Source organism: Osmerus mordax, chromosome 19, assembly GCF_038355195.1.
Source record: "Osmerus mordax isolate fOsmMor3 chromosome 19, fOsmMor3.pri, whole genome shotgun sequence".
In the NCBI taxonomy this organism is placed as follows: Eukaryota; Metazoa; Chordata; class Actinopteri; order Osmeriformes; family Osmeridae; genus Osmerus; species Osmerus mordax.
This window is the reverse complement of record NC_090068.1, coordinates 7390100-7407599: the sequence shown is the minus strand read 5'-3', so window position 1 is coordinate 7407599 and position 17500 is coordinate 7390100. Positions and strand designations below refer to the sequence as shown.

Sequence of the window (17500 nt, the reverse complement as noted above, 5' to 3'; positions counted from 1 at the left end):
CAGGGCTATCGAATGAGGGAGGGGAACAAATGGCCAAATATGTTTCTGTAGATCTCTCTGAATGCAAACTCCTCCAGACCGAGAACCCCGTCTCAGTTTGCCGCGACATTACCCCTCGTCTGGAAATCTCATTTGTTTTCATGTTTCTAGACGAAGAGAGGAGCAGAGCAGGAGAGATTGAGTGATTAATCCCATGGCAGGGACAACAGCACTGATGATCACTGTTCCGAGCATCCCACCCACCACCATCACACCAACACGCACGCGCACAATAATCATCATCCACAACGCGACCGTGACTGTCGTCCGTCTCAACTCTGCACTGCACTCGGCCTCAACGGCCTGTTAATCTGCTCATCGCAATCTCCATGGGGGAGTTCAAAACCGACAAATATCACACCCGCACACACACACACACACACACACAAGCAGGGCCGGTTATAATGCGGGTGAGGGGGTGGAAAACGCCAACGCATCCGGCGGTTAGGATCTCTCTCCCTTTCTCTCCCCCTCCCTCTCTCTCTCCCCAGGAGCAGACTGGGGGTGAGTGCGTCACGTGAACTAGACCGTGGCGTCTGGAGGAAGGGGCTGGGCTGCAGTCTGAGAGCCTGGACGGCCGTCTGCGGAGCGAGCGCGGGGGAGGTCTTCTCGGGACGGCCGATAGCATCTCCAGCGCTCGGACCCAGCCGCCGGCGAGGTGTGATACCCGACTGGAAATAACCTCCCGGAGGATCGTTCGTCTCCCTCCTCCCCCACCTCTCCGCCTCTCTATCCTTCGCTTTTCCTCTCGGTGTTTATCTCTCTCTCTCTCTCGGTCGTTCTTTCTTTTCCCCTTTTACTCTCTATGCCACAAATAAACATCTCTGTGGTTTGGGATAAAGACATGCCGGAGTGTGTGTGTGTGTGTGTTTGCGTGTGGAGAGAGTGAACCGACCGATGAGAGAGAAAGAGAGAGAGTGCTGCAACTTGAAAACACCGTGCAGTGTGTGTGCAGCGTTCCGGGGCGGGGTGTGTGTGTTTGTTGGAGACAGGGACAGGGAAGAGGAGAAGGAAGTGGAGGGGAGGGGGGGGGGACCTGTGAGTACCGTCTTTATCTCGTCAACAACAGAGATGCTTCTCGGAGACGGAGTCTCGCCGCATCTAAAACAACAACCCTGCAGAGAAACACACACACGTCACTCTCTCTCTTCCTCACACATACATACACACACACACAGCTTTCATCATCTCAACAGCTCCTATTAGTTGCTGGCGATCTTTCAGACGGGAGATATTGTCCATGGATAGATGGATCTGTGTGCTGGCTGGGTCGAAGAGGGCTCGGTGATCCAGCCCTCCGCCACACACGCACAGACTGCGCTGACGATGCCATGACTCGACACTCACACTACACTACAATCGGTTGGTGTGTGTGGGAGCAAAAGTATTCCACTGTGTGTATGTGTGTGTCTATGTGGTGTTTTGGATGCTGTGTGTGTGAGAGAGATTGAGAGAGAGAGAGAGAGAGCTAGAGAGCTAGAGAAAAACCTTACCTAACATAATGCACACACATTCATCCTGGCCTGTGTAGCTCAGACAGCCACTGTGAGCGCCATGAGAGAGAAGCCAAACAAGTGTTGACAGGTCCGATCACACAGAACAGCGACAGCGATGAGTCATGCCTGCCTTCTCATCAACCACTCACAGGCCACTTTGGGGAATTACCAGGATCAAGACCTCCTCTTAAACTTAACTGGAGTACATTGATAAGTGGAGGGTGAATGCCAATCATAACGACTGACAGGTATTGAGGGTGATTTGTATTGTAAGGGGCGGGGCTTCACTTGATTTGGGTCACATGTGGGGGCGGTGACTGTTTTGAGCCAATCCGAGCCGGAGTCCTGGCTGTAACTTGGCGAAATGAATAAACTGCGAGGCATTCTGAGATGGGCCTCATGTAATATGCATGGCCACAGGGCTGAGTGAGCTGAGCGTGTGTGTGTGTGTGTGTGTGTGTGTGTGGGTAGGGAAAATAAGAGAGGAGAACACATACACACAGACACATTCTAGCTGAAACACCCTCCTCTCTGTTTGTTTCCACTGAAGACATTTCATTCGATCTGTGGGCCATGTTTCATAATAACCTCTAGGTAGAGTAAGGGGCTGAAACGCAGCATCCTTGGAAAATGTGCTTGATTCCAAGAGAGGACATGAAAGATTTAAAGCTGTTTCTCCCCCTCTCTCCCTGCCTCTCCCTCTCTCTCTTTCCCTCTCTCCCTCTCTCTACACAACTTCTGGTATTTATAGATGTGCACAATGACAAGAGTCAGACTCAGCAGTCCTCCGTGACGCTAGAAAACGTGTGAACAAGTGTGTGTGTGTGTGTGTGTGTGAGCACGTGCGTGCGTGAGTAAGAATGCCTTTGTGTCTTGAGGGTTTATATATGCTTGCATCTGTGTCTTCCATAAAGTCACGCACTGTTTAATATTGTAGAGTAGTACATACAATGTTACAACAGTTCAAAATGGCTGACCAGGATGGTAGTGGTGGGGAGCTGTCCTTTAATGACTGAGGAAAAGATGGAACACACTCGACAAAGGAACAGCATTCTTCAGTGCATTTGTCAGCTCATTCAAAACCATTAAGCAGCCAGACTCTCTCTCACTCCAAACTGACAAAAAAGAATACATAGCTGAGGCCCGTTCATCAGAGGATAAGGCCAAGATGCTCATCTCTCCATAAGGCGGAGGAGAAGACCTCTCCAGCGAATGAAAAACACATGAATCAGAGGGCTTGAAAGCGCAGTCTTAATGACTGAGCAGCTCTAATTGGCTGGAAGGCCAATTAGGAGTGTGGTTAATGTCTCAGATTCGGCACGGCACAGCGGCGTCCATCAATACTCTTCAAAACATCAGCCAGATCAAACGAGCCGGAGGGGCCGATCGAAAGCAGGCGCGGCGTACACACGCTGGCGGGGAGAAACGCGCTTCCTAGGACAACACACAGACGTCTCTAACATCTGCTGGTTCTGTGGAAAGCAGGTGTAGGACTGGAGACGGGGCACAGTACCACCACCGGCAAACCAAGCGTGGCAAATGCTACACATACACACATATACACACACACACACACACCTCCTGACTGACGACACATCCATGATTAATGTCTATCGTCACAGTGTGCCGTGAGTCACCGGTGAGAGGTCTCGAGGGTCAGCAAGCCAGCGTCACACTCCACAGGTAAACTGGGTCACAGTCTGTCAACACATACCCACACACACACACAAACAAGCACGGTAGCCAATACCATGTGAAGATGTTTTAGTCTAACACCTAACACTACAGACAAACAATACCATCAGGGTAAAGGAAAAGAAGACCCAGGTGTTAGAGATTGCACTACATCTGTGTGTTGTTACATACAGTTACAGGCTCCATGGTAAACTGGAGACAGGCAGACGCCTTTGACGAGCAAAACCATGATGAAACACCCGCGAAATCTCCGGCATCATGAGAACTACAACTCAAAAACTCGATGCAGGAAATGCTGTCTTCTCCTGGTGATCAGAGGAATGAGAGAGAGAGCAGGGGTGAATGAGATGGGGGTGAAGAGAGAATGAAATAGAGTGTGGAAGAGAGAGAGAGAGAGAGAGAGAGAGAGAAAGAGAGAAAGTACAACTCCCGAGTCCTGTCACCTCCTTGGGCCTTCTCTTGAACGGCAAATCAGTAGCAACTCCCTGGTTGTTGAAAACACGCTCCAATCAGCCCTCCCTCCGCTGCCTCTGCAGAGGGAACGTCTTGGGCCCCGAGGCACGTTCCATTACAGCAGCCTCACTGTGACGGAGGCACGGCCCGTTCCCTCCGTACTCATCAGAGAGGGGAGCGTCTCGCATGATAGGCAGCTGGCACAGGTGCCACATGCTCTCCCACCACACATGCATGCGTGGACACACACACACGCTGGCGCGCACGGACGCATAGATACACGCGCGCAACACACCAACACGGCGGCTTTGAGGAATGCGATTAAAGGAGTTTCCTCGGCGTGTTGGGGAGGACATTTGCGTTGCCTCTCGGCTCGGAGGAGGCTGACACAGCGGGAGCCTGCCTCCTCAGCACAGTCCCACTGTGTGTGTGTGTGTGTGTGTGTGTGTGTGTGTGTGTACGGTAGGTGCACACTCCCTCCCACAGTGAGAAGCAAAAGGGTAAAACCGTGTGTTAAGTCACTGAGAGGCTCTGTCTGATCCATGTGGATAACAACCCCTGTGGTACATGTTGTTTCAGGAGGAAGGAAGGGGAGAGAGAGAGAGAGAGAGAGAGAGAGAGAGAGAGAGAGAGAGAGAGAGAGAGAGAGAGAGAGAGAGAGAGAGAGGTGAATCATCAAAGGAACAAACGCCTGGAAAGTTTCATCTGATGGCTGAGGCTGGGTGGAAGTTAGCTGGATGCCAATTTGTAACATTTGACAGAAAAGTTAAAAAATTCATTGGAGGGTGACCTAGGTTGAGATAACCAAACGTCTCTGTTCTACAGCACGTTTCACATTCTGTTTTCATTCACTCATGATCTTTCGGTATCCGGCGTCAAATAATCCAACCGACAACCCGAGCGATGACATTTCTTTCTCGTTGCCGTGTAGTATAAAGCGGGTCACGCGTTTCCGCAGGCGTGTAATCCTCCGCGTTTACATGTTAATATCCCCGTTAACGCGCGATTAGGACGGCGGGCTCCAACAGAGCGTGACATGTCTTCCGCACTGAACAGAAGAAGGAGCGCACGAGACGGAGCCTCGCTCTCCGAGCACACGTGCCTCTCCACCGCGCCGCCGGGCGCGGACCGTCGGACGAGCCGAACCCGGCTCTCCGCCGAGGAGGCCCGCTCCCACAGGGACCCAGGGACCCACTGTCACCCACCGACACACGGCTTTAGATTGAATTGTCTCTATAGACTCTAGTATGAGATTGAACGGTCACGAGCGAACACACACACACACACCCGCACACACAGCAAAAGCGACAGCCTCCACAGAGTCCAGACCACTAAGAAAAACAGTCCAATCAAATATGCATGGGGGAGAATGAAAATTCACCGCCTTAGCAAATAAAATATACCCCCCCCCCCCCCCCCCCCCCAACGCACGCACACTCAACTTTAAAACATTGATGCAGATAGCTAGCAAGGCGCTGCTCTGTGCACCAGGCATGCAACGGTGCAGAGAGGAGAAGAACCAGAAGCCCATCACCATGGAGCAGGGCTGGGCTCAGGCTGAGGAGGTGAGTGGGTTCACCCTCTAATCCTGGTCCTCACCCAGGGGAGAGAGCAGGGCAGTTTTACCTCTTAAAAGCCTTTTCTGGTACAGCGGTATCTGTGCGTGAGTGTGTGCGTGAGTGTGTGTGAGTGTGTGTGTGTGTGTGTGAAAGAGCACTAACCAAAGCTAGGATTGCTCCAGACGGTATGTGTGGAGATAAATACTGGTGCACACACACACACATTCTCTCTCTTTCACACACACACGCATGCACACGTACACACACACACACAGAGATGCTACAGCTATAGTCATATTGTGTCGTCAACACTAACACATCCAGAGAAACAGACAGGCAGCATCATTTTCATTTCATTTGCACGCTCATAAAGGATTGACAAAATAAAGAAGCTAATGTTAACACCGAGAGGTATCGCACATTTTCTCCTCAAACATCGCTCTCACAACAAACACCCACACACCCACACACACCCACACACAAATGCCTGAGAAAATAAATACCCTCGTCAGATCTCCCTTCCTCTAGGCATTGGGCCCCCTCCCAAAAAAGAAATCCTATTTATCTTGACTAGACACAAGTTGGAAACAGAACAAAGGCCAATCTCTCGGCTTTGTTATTTTTTTTTGCATTGTACGATGCCACACCCGGCTGTCAGGTCTCTTCCAGCCTCTAGCATCACACCCTGGGCTTCCTTCACAGGAAGAGAGGGCTCACCATCAACCAAACCTCCACTGACCAGCGCGGACAGTCCCCGTAACGGAGAAGGCAAGCGTAGGATTGGAGAGGCGGGAGGGGGGGGGGGGGGGGGGGGGGGGGGGTAGGGGGTGGAGGTTACGGGCAGGCACCAGTATAAACACACCATTGAGCCACGTCGGTGAAAATCCCCCAATTTTGTCAATAAAGATTTACGTCCCAATCCAGCCACTCTAATGCATATAGCCACTAATTACGCTGTGCCAAATACCACTTTCCCTGGCTACAGATCAACTGGTCGATAATCCCCAGGATCACTGATATTACCCAGTCTAAGGCTTAACACGCACGGAAGTAAGAGCAAGCAAATATTTTCCCACCGTTTAAGATAGATGCAGGGAGATGCAGCTTTAAGAGACACGCAGGCAGGTTTGGGGGCCCTCCCTTAGATTTCAAAACGTTCTGGATAACACAGAACAGCATGAACATTGAAACAACGACGCCATGAGCTCTCCGAAGAGTCCACGGGAAATATGCCGGCGTTCCAAAGAAATGCTCCGAAAAGCTTGGTCGGCACGCACTGTTCTGTTGATGTTTGTCGTCGGAAAGTCTTTTGAGAGCGAGCAGGATGTTTTGTTACCGGGCAGAAGTGGCATCTATTCAAGATAACGAGCAGCTGTACAGCAGTTCTATCTCCTCTCAGTTCCTCAGGGTTTCTTCAGTACACGCTGTAGCTGTGTTAGCGGTGCTGGCACTGCCTGTAGGACTCGACACGCAACTCGTAACTGGAACTTCCTACATAGCAGTTCATCTAAAAGGTCACCCACTATGAACACAGACACATGCATACCTAGAAGCACAGACACACACACACACACACAAAGTAATACTCATAAACCAACGTGATTATCTCTCAAATGAAATGGGACAATACATCACAGTGGAATATCACCCTCCGTCATGACTGGTTTTGGAAGCGCTCCGGCGCCAGGCTGAGGGGGGGTGGGGGGCAGCCGTGTTCGGGGCTGGCTCTGTGGAGCGTAGGCGCGGGCACACGCGTTGTTTACGGAGGCCACTTCCCTGTTTGAATGGACGCAGGCCCGTGATAAGCTGGACGTCCCCCTGAACCAATGACCTGTGTTAAGGGGCTGTAATTGTCTTTTTACGGCCGCCTCTAAATCTCCCCGTGCCCTCCCGACGCCAGCACAGCCCTCCGCCGCCCGCCCGTTGCCTAGCAACCGCCCAACGAAAAGAGGCAAGGCGCTTCAGTGTTTTTTGACTGATGTGCATTGGCAACAAAGTCAGCTCCTCTCCAGTTGAAATGATATGCAGCATTATCTGTTGGTTTAGAACGAATGATTTGTTTACTGAGCTGCTGGTTACGCAACACCCAGAGAAAATCCTTAGCATTCCTGTACAGCACCGGCTGGGACACCCAGGAAATAACACAGACCCCACTTGTCGATATGTCCTAGTTCAAAGCAGGGGGGGTTGTTGGGCTATGTGTGGATGTGTGTGGCTGTCTCTGCGTGTGTGTGGCTGTGTGTGTGTGTCTGGCTGTCTATGTGTGTGTGTGTGGCTGTGTGTGTGTGTGTGGCTGTGTGTGTGTGTGGCTGTGTGTGTGTGTGTGTGTGTGTGTGTGTGTGTGTGTGTGGCTGTCTCTGTGTGTGTGTGTGGCTGTCTCTGTGTGTGTGTGTGTGTGTGGCTGTGTGTGTGTGTGGCTGTCTCTGTGTGTGTGTGTGTGTGTGTGTGTGTGTGGCTGTGTGTGTGTGTGGCTGTCTCTGTGTGTGTGTGTGGCTGTGTGTGTGTGTGTGGCTGTCTCTGTGTGTGTGTGGCTGTGTGTGTGTGTGTGTGTGTGTGTCTGCGTGTGTGTTTGACTGTGTCTGTGTTTGTATTTGTGGCTGTGTGAGAGTCTGTGGTTTTGTGTGAGTGTGTAAGTGAGAGAGAGTGTGTGTGTGTGTGTGTCTCACCTGCAGCCATCTGCATGTACCCGGCCAGCGTGCAGAGCCTCCTCTCACACCCTCCGCTGGGCAGGAAGATGGTGATGATGGCCAGCAGAGAGCTCACCGCCAGGAGGGCACAGCCACCGGAACACAGCACCGCGCTCGTCTGAAACACACACACACACAAGACACAAAACACACGGTTTTTAAAAGACGTTGAACAGAAAAAAACGACGTGAAAAAGAAAAACCTGGTCCGGGTTAAACTGCTGCGGTAGAATGTGTGATTCCTGGGATCAGAGAGCTTCTGTGGTCGCAGCAGGGGCAGGTCTGGTTAATGGCTTCCTCCGTCGTGAGACAGCACTTTAAGCGGGAACAAAAGAGAACTGGACCTGCCTGTCCTCATTCATTACAGCCTGGTTCAATCACGCTCTGGACACGCGCGCACACACACACACACACACACACAGCCACACACAAACAGCCACGTACACCCACAAGCACGCACACACTGCCAGAAACACACACGTGCACACAGCCATACACACAAAGCCACAAACACAGCCACACACAGCCACACACATGCAAAGCCGGGGAAAGGAGGCAGAGAACCACCAGAGGACAACCACAGATTCTCACAGGCTCATCGAGTCATTCCTCATGTAAACACGTATCCCTGAGCCCTCACAAACACGTCCTGCATTACAAAACAAATGCCAACTGTAAAAGACCTACAGCTTCTCACAGGCTCATCTTGTGATTCTTCATGTAAACACATATGCCTGAGCCCTCACAAACACGTCCTGCATTTACAAAACAAATGCTAACTCTAAAAGACCTATATATGTAAATGTCCCGAACTGCCTCCAAAACATCCCAGTACACATTGTCACACGAGTGCACACACAGGCACTAGGCCCGAGCCACATGCTGGGTTTTCCCACAGGGTCCACAGGGTCCACAGGGTCCACAGGGTCCACAGGGTCCCCGGTGAATACAGAAGCAGGGACAGACAGAAGAAGTGGGAGTCAGGTGGCTGAGCGGTTAGGGAATCTGGCTAGTAATCTGAAGGTTGCCAGTTCGATTCCCGGCAGTGCCAAATGACGTTGTGTCCTTGGGCAAGGCCCTTCACCCTACTTGCCTCGGGGGGAATGTCCCTGTACTTACTGTAAGTCGCTCTGCATAAGAGCGTCTGCTAAATGACTAAATGTAAATGTAAGTAAACAGACACAGAGATAGAGACAGAATCAGGAGTATCACACGTTCCAGGGATGCGCAGTTATCTAACACACAAATGTCGGCTCCGACTTCCTCTGTAGACCTCAGTATGAAGGGTGTAATGATAGGCTTTAATGCCTGTCCATCATTATCAGCCTACAGACTTGGGCTGTGTGGTTGCGTGGCGTCTCTGAGGGCAGGTAGACAGATGCAGTGGGTGGTAGTGGATCAGGGGAGGTAGGGGGTGGGGGGGTCCAGGTGAATTCCCAGTGACAGTCTCCTTCCTTCCTTCCTTCTGTTTGATCTGGCTGACTCTTCATTAGCCTCATCTCCCCAGCCCTCTGGCTTTGATGAACCTGCCACACACACACACACACACACACACACACACACACACACACACACACTGCCTCGTACATCTAGATCTGCCCTCTGGACACACACACACACCTGTATGTATGCCCACGCGCAGCCTACACACACACTCACACATACATACACACTCTTTCCCTCTTTTTATCCCTCTCTCTGTCTCACTCTCTCTTCCACTTTCTTCTTGTCTCTCACTCACAATGGACTCTCTCTCTCTCTCTCTCTCTCTGACACACACACACACACAGAACTCCAAGAACATGTCCCGTGAGTGATTAGCATTCAAGCGGCAGCGATCACACAGAAATGTATAACATGCATGAGGGAGCTACAGCACTAATACCAGCGTCATTAGGCTCGTCCCGGACGTGCCTCGACGCTCAAGACTGACATGGACGACAGGAGAAAAAAGGAGTTCCATTTCCATGGCTGACGGAATATTCAATTAAAATGTTCTCAAAGTAGCGGTTAGAGCAGGCCTGGGGTAGAGGGATTGGAAGGGTAGCTTTTGTTTTGTTTGTTTTTTTTGAAGGTGAGCCAAAAAGGATGACAAGGGGACCTGCGGCATCTCTGGATCTGACCGAGGAAGCAGGACAGCTCGTCTGGGCGGGCGAGGGGCCCATCAGGCAGGACAGCCCCTCTGGGTGGGCGAGGGGCCCATCAGGCAGGACAGCCCCTCTGGGCGGGCGAGGGGCCCATCAGGCAGGACAGCCCCTCTGGGCGGGCGAGGGGCCCATCACGCATACGTTTGAATCAAAGATACTTCTCGACACGGCGTACCAGCTTATACATGTCAAGGCTGCGCGGATCGCCAAGGAACGCCGATCTTCAATAGTTGTTTGCAAGGATGGAGTTCCGATTTCAAATGGTCCGATTTTGCAGGGACATTGCTATCGGGTTGTCATCTTGATGATGAATTTCGATGACGATGATCGCGACGGAGCGGCTCCCTTTCCGTGTGCTCCACGGTCACGCCATCGTTAGCGCGTTAGACTCACGGACATGGGAAGGCCATCAAATCATGGATGCTTCATTCTCCCCTCTAATAGCTCAAATGTTATTCATGTATGCAAAAGAATGCCTGCCCCCCCCCCCACCCCCCCCAGTCCCCAGCTTTATGGTGGCTTGTATCTTCAGTTCCCTGAGTGGAGACAGCCTCCTGTGGTGCCCCCAACCCCATGTACTCTGACGCGTTAAGATACACAGGGAGGAGATGGTGGGGGGTGGACCCAATTCACCACACACCATCATACATTCACCTCACAATAACAGGCACTTTATATTCTATATGAGGCGTTCATTGACTGCATTAGACGCAAGTAATGGAATGTAACTGTAGATGAGGACTCGAGTGTACTGACACAAGGTCACGGAGGTAACACGGAGTCGTACCCATCATTGTTCGGAGTACGCACACGTATTTATTCTCTGCTGACAGGAGAACAAGTTGTTATTTGTGTTCGTTATTAGTGTTATGTCTTCTATTCACTCTGGCCCCACAATGAACTGGGCACGCTAATCGACTTCTTCACGTGACATTTACGCTCAGCCCTCGAGACGCGTAAAGCCCACTGCCTTCTCGAAAACAAACCTACATTTCAATTAACGCCGCAAACATTAATCACTTCGAGCATTGTGCGTTTGCCCGGCGAGCGTGTGCGGACCTCGGCTAATGAAACAACAACGATAAATGGAGTCATTATCATTAGGACGTTTACTTACAGACAAGGCTGGGAAAGAACGAGAGGCCTTTTCAGCATCTGTGTTTGCATTTCAGAGAGCGCGAGTTAATTTAGGAGAAAATTGGCTTCTAAACAGCACTGGCAGTTTCTGAGACGTCCCCTTCAATAGGTTCTAATTATATCCCAAAACCTACACCGGGCTCCGCAAAACAAGCCTGGAAGAAAAGTGAGTTCGGCGCATGAAACATAAGTCATTTGGTGAAGATGGGGAAAAGATGTAAGGGGCGCTCCATTTCTTGCTCTCATTCCCTCCATCGGTGTGAAATAATGACGACAATAGCTGTTGTTCAGAAGGAGAAAAATGAAGAAGCACCTGGAGTTTACAGTCTGGGTTTTCAAAACATGGCCTACTAGACCCTACAGCACTACCGTCACATCAGTATTCAGCTCATATCAGATGTGCTTGACATCCCAAACCAGCCATAGCACAAAATGTCCTCCTATAGCCTCGCAGAGACAATCCATGCTAATATGCTGACATAAAGGCTACAGACACACCCAAGGTCTATAGACCTTGGTCATAAAGACACTTGACTGGCTTCCTACTATAAAACGATCATGCTAAGGGCCTATCGGAGAGCAATAACCCTGACGCAAAAACATGAGACCCAACAGAAGCAGGGCCTTGAGTCGTAAAGCTGGATTCCATAGGAGCCTGTTTGATTTCCAATTACATTCAGGAAGTCAAGGATTACACTCTCCGGCCCAATGATATTTTATTGTCTCCTGAACTGGGAGTTACAAGATGAGATTTACAGAAAGGGCAAAACATGAGTCATTACATACACCTGCTAATTCACCATGATGACTGGAAATATTGCAGTCTAGAGCTCTTAAAAGCATTTTTTTGCCCCCTCATTCCTATGTTAATACCTGTAATAAGAGTCGGGCGTATTAGTGGTTAGCGTGTACAATTGACAGATGCCACCCTACCACTTAGTTTCCTAATGACCAGCCAGAGCAGATGACCTTAGGCGAAGGCAGGCAAGATGAGTCGGCCTTATTGCTTGACGAGGGAGTGGGTGGATGCTGATGTTATAAGGTGATTGTTGGCATGCAGAGGATGCTCTCACCGAGGCCTAGCTGGCGGCCTTCTGTCCCCCCCACCCTCCCCCCCGTCCCCCCAGCTCTCAGCGCCGTGTGCCAGGCTGGCCTCGCGGCTCATCAGTATTCAGTGATGTAATAGCGTAGCCATCACAGTAAGTGTCAGCCCTTGACATCTCGGCGCGTCTGCGCTGCTTTGCTTGCACAATAATTTTCGGTCGCCACGAGGCCATTAGCGCCGTCGCGCGCCTCCGAAAACATCACTTTAGCCTGGGAGCGGTCGCACGCAGCCGGCTTAGAGCCCTGGAACTGAGAGACACACGGCTCCTCTCTCTCCATCACCCCCCACCCGTCTCTCTCTCTCTCTCCCTCCATCATGGCCCCCTCAGTACTCCTCCCTGGTAGTCTGGGCCTGTCTTGTAACTTCCCCTTCACTGGAAGCCTTCGAAGCCTGTCAGAATTAGCCCACAAAAGATATGCCTATATTAATGTGTTAAATAATACATCTATCTCTTCATTGATCGTCACTAGGGGGACATCTGTGTGTGTGCGTTCAGGAGTGTGTGTCGGTGGGTGGCTGTGTGTGTGTGTGTGCGTGTGTACTTGCACGTGCGTGTGTGAGTGCGCGTGCCAGTCCCCCCGAATGGCTGACAAGAGCTGTGCGCGCAGAGAGAATGCGAGATGGAGAGGAGGGAGAGGGAGGGAGGGGGGAGATTAATGACCTGACAAGTGGATGGAGTGTCCATTTGTGTGTTGAGGACAGGCTGCAGATAGGACGTGACATTCAAGAACACTTAGGACACCAAACCACTTTCCTGTCCCCTCGCCGACCGGCAGACACAACAACACGACGACACTTCCAACAGCTGTGTTGCCTCAAAGTTTTTTTTTCCTATATCAGTCATAGCGGGGCACAGAGAACAAAGTAGCAAAACCGACAATGAATGGGGTTGCCTATCTTCATGGAGATTCAGTTCCTGAATAATGACCCTTTCAAATACCATTTAGATAGTGGCGGCTGATAGGAACGTTAATCTTCTGATAGGGTTTCCAGTCGCAGTTCAACAGGGCTTGGGTTTCCATAAGGTAGAATGGAGCTTTCTGCCAAAATGAACAGCCTCCATTCTTGGGCAAGTCAGAGGGCACTGTAACACTAAACTGCCTTTCATTGTCATGAGGAATCCGCCAATTGTGTGCCTTCAACAGCACTCTGCTGTAAAGCAATGTGTGTCCTGTATAAGGTGACTCGCTTCATCAAAACAGGGCGGGAATATAGTTTGTGCCAGTGTTTCTTCAGCCCAGACGGAACTGGGCTGAACCAGCAGCTTGAATATCCTCTTCTCTCGTCCCTCTCCCTCTCCCTCCCTCTCCCTCCCTCCCTCCCTCCCTCCCTCCCTCCCTCCCCTCCCTCCCTCCCTCCCTCCCTCCCTCCTCCATCTCTCACTCTCTCACTCTCTCACTCTCTCACTCTCTCACTCTCACTCTCACTCTCACTCTCACTCTCACTCTCTCTCTCACTCTCTCTCTCTCTCTCTCTCCACTCTCACTCTCTCTCTCTCTCTCTCACTCTCTCTTTCATTGTTTTCCGAGCGGTTTACCCAGGTCTATCCCTTCTTTCTGCAGCGAGAGGGGGGGTGTAGGTTGGAGCAAGGTTCAGGCCGCTGAGCCCGTCCCTGAGGCAGAAAACAGGGGCAGAATCAGGCCAAACACAGCTCGCCACAGTCCATTGTTGTGGGCTCCCTGCTGAGGTTTCAACCGCAGAAAAACAGAGCTGTGGTCTTGATTCTCCAACTCAGTTGATGATTTGGCGTGGCAAAAGTATGTAGAGCATCTGTGTGTTATGTATGTGTGTGCGTGTGGGTGTTTGTGTGTGTGTACGAAAGGGGGTGGCAGACTCACTGACAGACCTACACCAACAAAGCAGATTCGTGGATTCCAGATCTGCCCCGTCTCTCTCTCTCTCCCTGGCCTGCCTCCACCCTGGCTTAGGCAGCTGGTTCCCTGTCAGCTGGTTCCCTGTCAGGGCCACTTACAGCCACATGCTGCCCCACCTGCAGCAGCAACAGAGTCCCAGAGCAGCCTGCAATGTGATTTACAATGTATGAAGAACAAACACGGCGTACTCTGCGAGAAGCCGCAGTTGCTTCTTGTGTCCTCCTAGGGAAACACAGGTGAGCGCTACGTTGACGTGCAACTTGAACAGCTGCCAACGAGCCTTTGGTGTTAAATAACTCCACAATTCCACCCTTCGTCGAACAACGAACCCGCTCAACCTAATCATTTGCTCGGCGTACTCAAATCAGGCGCAGGAAGGAGAACGATTTAAAAAGTTGAGGGAAGAAAGTATTTACCCTGCTCAGAGGAACTGGAGAAGTTCCAGCTTCCAGGTCTCATTGGAAGGATGCTATTCTAAACATCTGCATATCCACAGTGGGTTTGAGGCAGATCCGCTTGATTTACACACCCTCCCACTAGGACCTGGTCTTTATGCAAATAGCCAGAGGTATAGAGAGTCTTTCAACAGCTCTTATGTAAGGCTTAGGCAAGGAAGGCCACAGTTGCAACACTCTTACTTCTATTTTAGGAAACGCCATTGTTCTTCAAAACAGGTCTCCGCAGTCTGTTAGAAAAACAGGAAGCATCGCAAGGCCTGCAGTCTTTCACAGCAACAGCTTGGTACTGGCTGCCAAAAGATCTGACAAAAAGAACTTGTGGAAAGCGCTCTTCGGGTTTGGAGTGATTTACATTTACATTTAATCATTTAGCAGACGCTCTTATCCAGAGCGACTTACAGTAAGTACAGGGACATTCCCCCGAGGCAAGTAGGGTGAAGTGACTTGCCCAAGGACACAACGTCATTTGGCACGGCTGGGAATCGAACTGGCAACCTTCAGATTACTAGCCCCGACTCCCTCACCGCTCAGCCATCTGACTCCCTGTGTGTGATAGTGATAGTGTCCTCTGCACGGTCCAGTTCTTTCATAAGCTAATCAAGGACTGCATGACTTATCAAATTCCACCTCCTCAGTGTCCACCCTCACGCCTCCACATCCAGCCTGGATGATCCTCATTAGATGATTCAGCTACGGTGCAGGACTATCCAGTTTACACAAGCCATAATCCTGCACGCCTAAACGACACCCTTAGGCAACATCTCAGCTCTGTGAGAAAATCTAGTTGAGCGTCCACGCTCGAGTTGTGAGGAGGTTTGGATGGCTTTTCTCATTATTCGTCATCATACTATCTAAACCTCCTCTTCCTCCTGGCTCTTCCCGTGCCCTGGCGGTGCGGTGTTACTGCGGCTCTAACGCCCGCCCTTAGAAGACAGCTGCCTCACCTGGAACGCACGGCCCTTATCTCACCCCACCACTCCTCACACCTCCCCCCCAGCTGTCTCTCCATCTCTCTCCCTACCTCTCTCTCCACCGTCTCCACCTCTCTCCCTACCCCTCCTTATCACTCTCCCCACATCTCTCTCCATCCCCCCTCCCCTTCTCCCCCTCAATTAAATGGATGGTCCTTGTAATGTCCCAGAGGGAAGGCAGGCAAAGGTTCAGGTAAAGGGGATCAAATAACCACCCTTCTCTTCAGTGTCCTCCTCCTCCCCCCCTCCCTCGCCTTTTCCTCCTTCTATTCCATGTCCCTGCTTCCCACAAGGTAGATGGTGAAAAAAAAAAACTGATCTCAATGGTAGATCACACCAGATCTGGGATCAAATGAATGGTACAGTAGGGGCTGAATAGAAGACATCACAGTCTGGATTAATGATGATATCCTCAGTATCGGGAGGGGGGGGAGGGGCCGGGGGGTAAGTTTGGTGTGTGTGTGTGTGGGGGGGGGGGGGGGGGCAGGAGGGTGGTAGCGGGCTCTTTTATACCAGGCCAGTTGGGGGGGCGGTCTCCAAAGACCGCAGGCGGCATTCTTTTCTTCTTCTTTGCCGTTTCAGTTGGGGTCTAATTGAATTGTGGAGGAATTGATACTTTTGTGTTATTCTGTTTCTCTTGCCTAATTCTCTTGATGACAAACAAACACGGTGTTTGTCTTTCCTTTGCTTTGAGGCTCGTGCTAATTTGAAGTCAGTGAGGCACATGAGGGGATATACCGTGGAGGAAAATATGATACTGGTTTCCTTTAGTCTGATGTGCTCAGAGGGGAAGTATCAGAATCTGGCTAATAAACAAGCAAGCTATATATTGGTAAGTGTGTGTGTGCTTGTGCGTGTGTGTGTGTTTTCATGCTAATTAGAATTCAACTACGCCTGGCTCACTGACAAACAGCAGAGAGTAAGTGGAATACAAAAAGAGGCAGAATCCTACAATTATAGTTGATCTTTTACATCAAACACTCTGAGCTGTAGGAACAAGAGCAGAAGGGAGGGCAGGAGATGAGGGGAGGGAGTGCGAAGGAGAATGAGAGTGTGAGAGTGTGAGAGAGAGAGAGAGAGAGAGAGAGAAGAGAGAGAGAGGAGAGAGAGAGAGAAGAGAGAGAGAGAGAGAGAGAGAGAGGGAGAGAATGAGGGAGGGAGAAGGGATGTGTCTGTTCAAAGACTAATAGAAAACCCTGTATTTCTAACCAACCTATTTTTCCGGTAAAAACCCACACATTGCTCTAACGCAGTGTTGACTTGTTCTGGAGGTCCTGACAGCTGATCCTCTGTCTCCCAGTGTGGGCGTCTTATCCACCGACCTGCTGATTAGCCATGCAGCTTACCGTCTCGGCCCTCTAGGAAGGTAAACAACACTTCTCTTGAACAATGTACGAAGTGCAGCTTCACCCCAAACTGTGGATGGCTCTCTAGACATTGGAAAGCCCTGGAGACTGTTTTCGGAACTCTTTTTAGAGACATTGAAACCGAGATCAATTGAAAACAGTCGTCATGTGTTTCTCTGCTACATTTTTACAGAAAGGGGACTGTGAGTCTGTCAACTAAGAAACCAAGGAGAGGCCTGCACTGACTGGGATAAAGATTTTACAGGGAGTGTGAGTGAAGAGAGAGAGAGAGAGAGAGAGAGAGAGAGAGAGATGAGAGGAGAGAGAGAGAGAGGAGAGAGAGAGAGAGAGAGAGAGAGAGAGAGAGAGAGAGAGGGGTGAGAACGAGTCTGTCCTTCAGTCGATCTCTCTCTCTCACTCGGCCCAAACTCACACAGCCCATGCAGCTCCTGCATTAATGCATGATCCGCCCCACCACTGGTCCCCTGTGCACATTTCATAATTCATGCATACTGTACTGTAGCTGGAAAAACT

General features: G+C 50.8%; 1 protein-coding gene across 1 annotated transcript in view; it reads right to left on the bottom strand.

Moving 5' to 3' along the window:
- LOC136963272 (LHFPL tetraspan subfamily member 7 protein) overlaps positions 1-17500 on the bottom strand; it is a 63282-nt gene that overhangs the window by 40539 nt on the left and 5243 nt on the right. The window contains exon 2 of the mRNA XM_067257343.1: positions 7909-8047. Coding sequence (XP_067113444.1) covers positions 7909-8047 — 139 coding nt within the window. The remainder of the gene's footprint in view (positions 1-7908; positions 8048-17500) is intronic.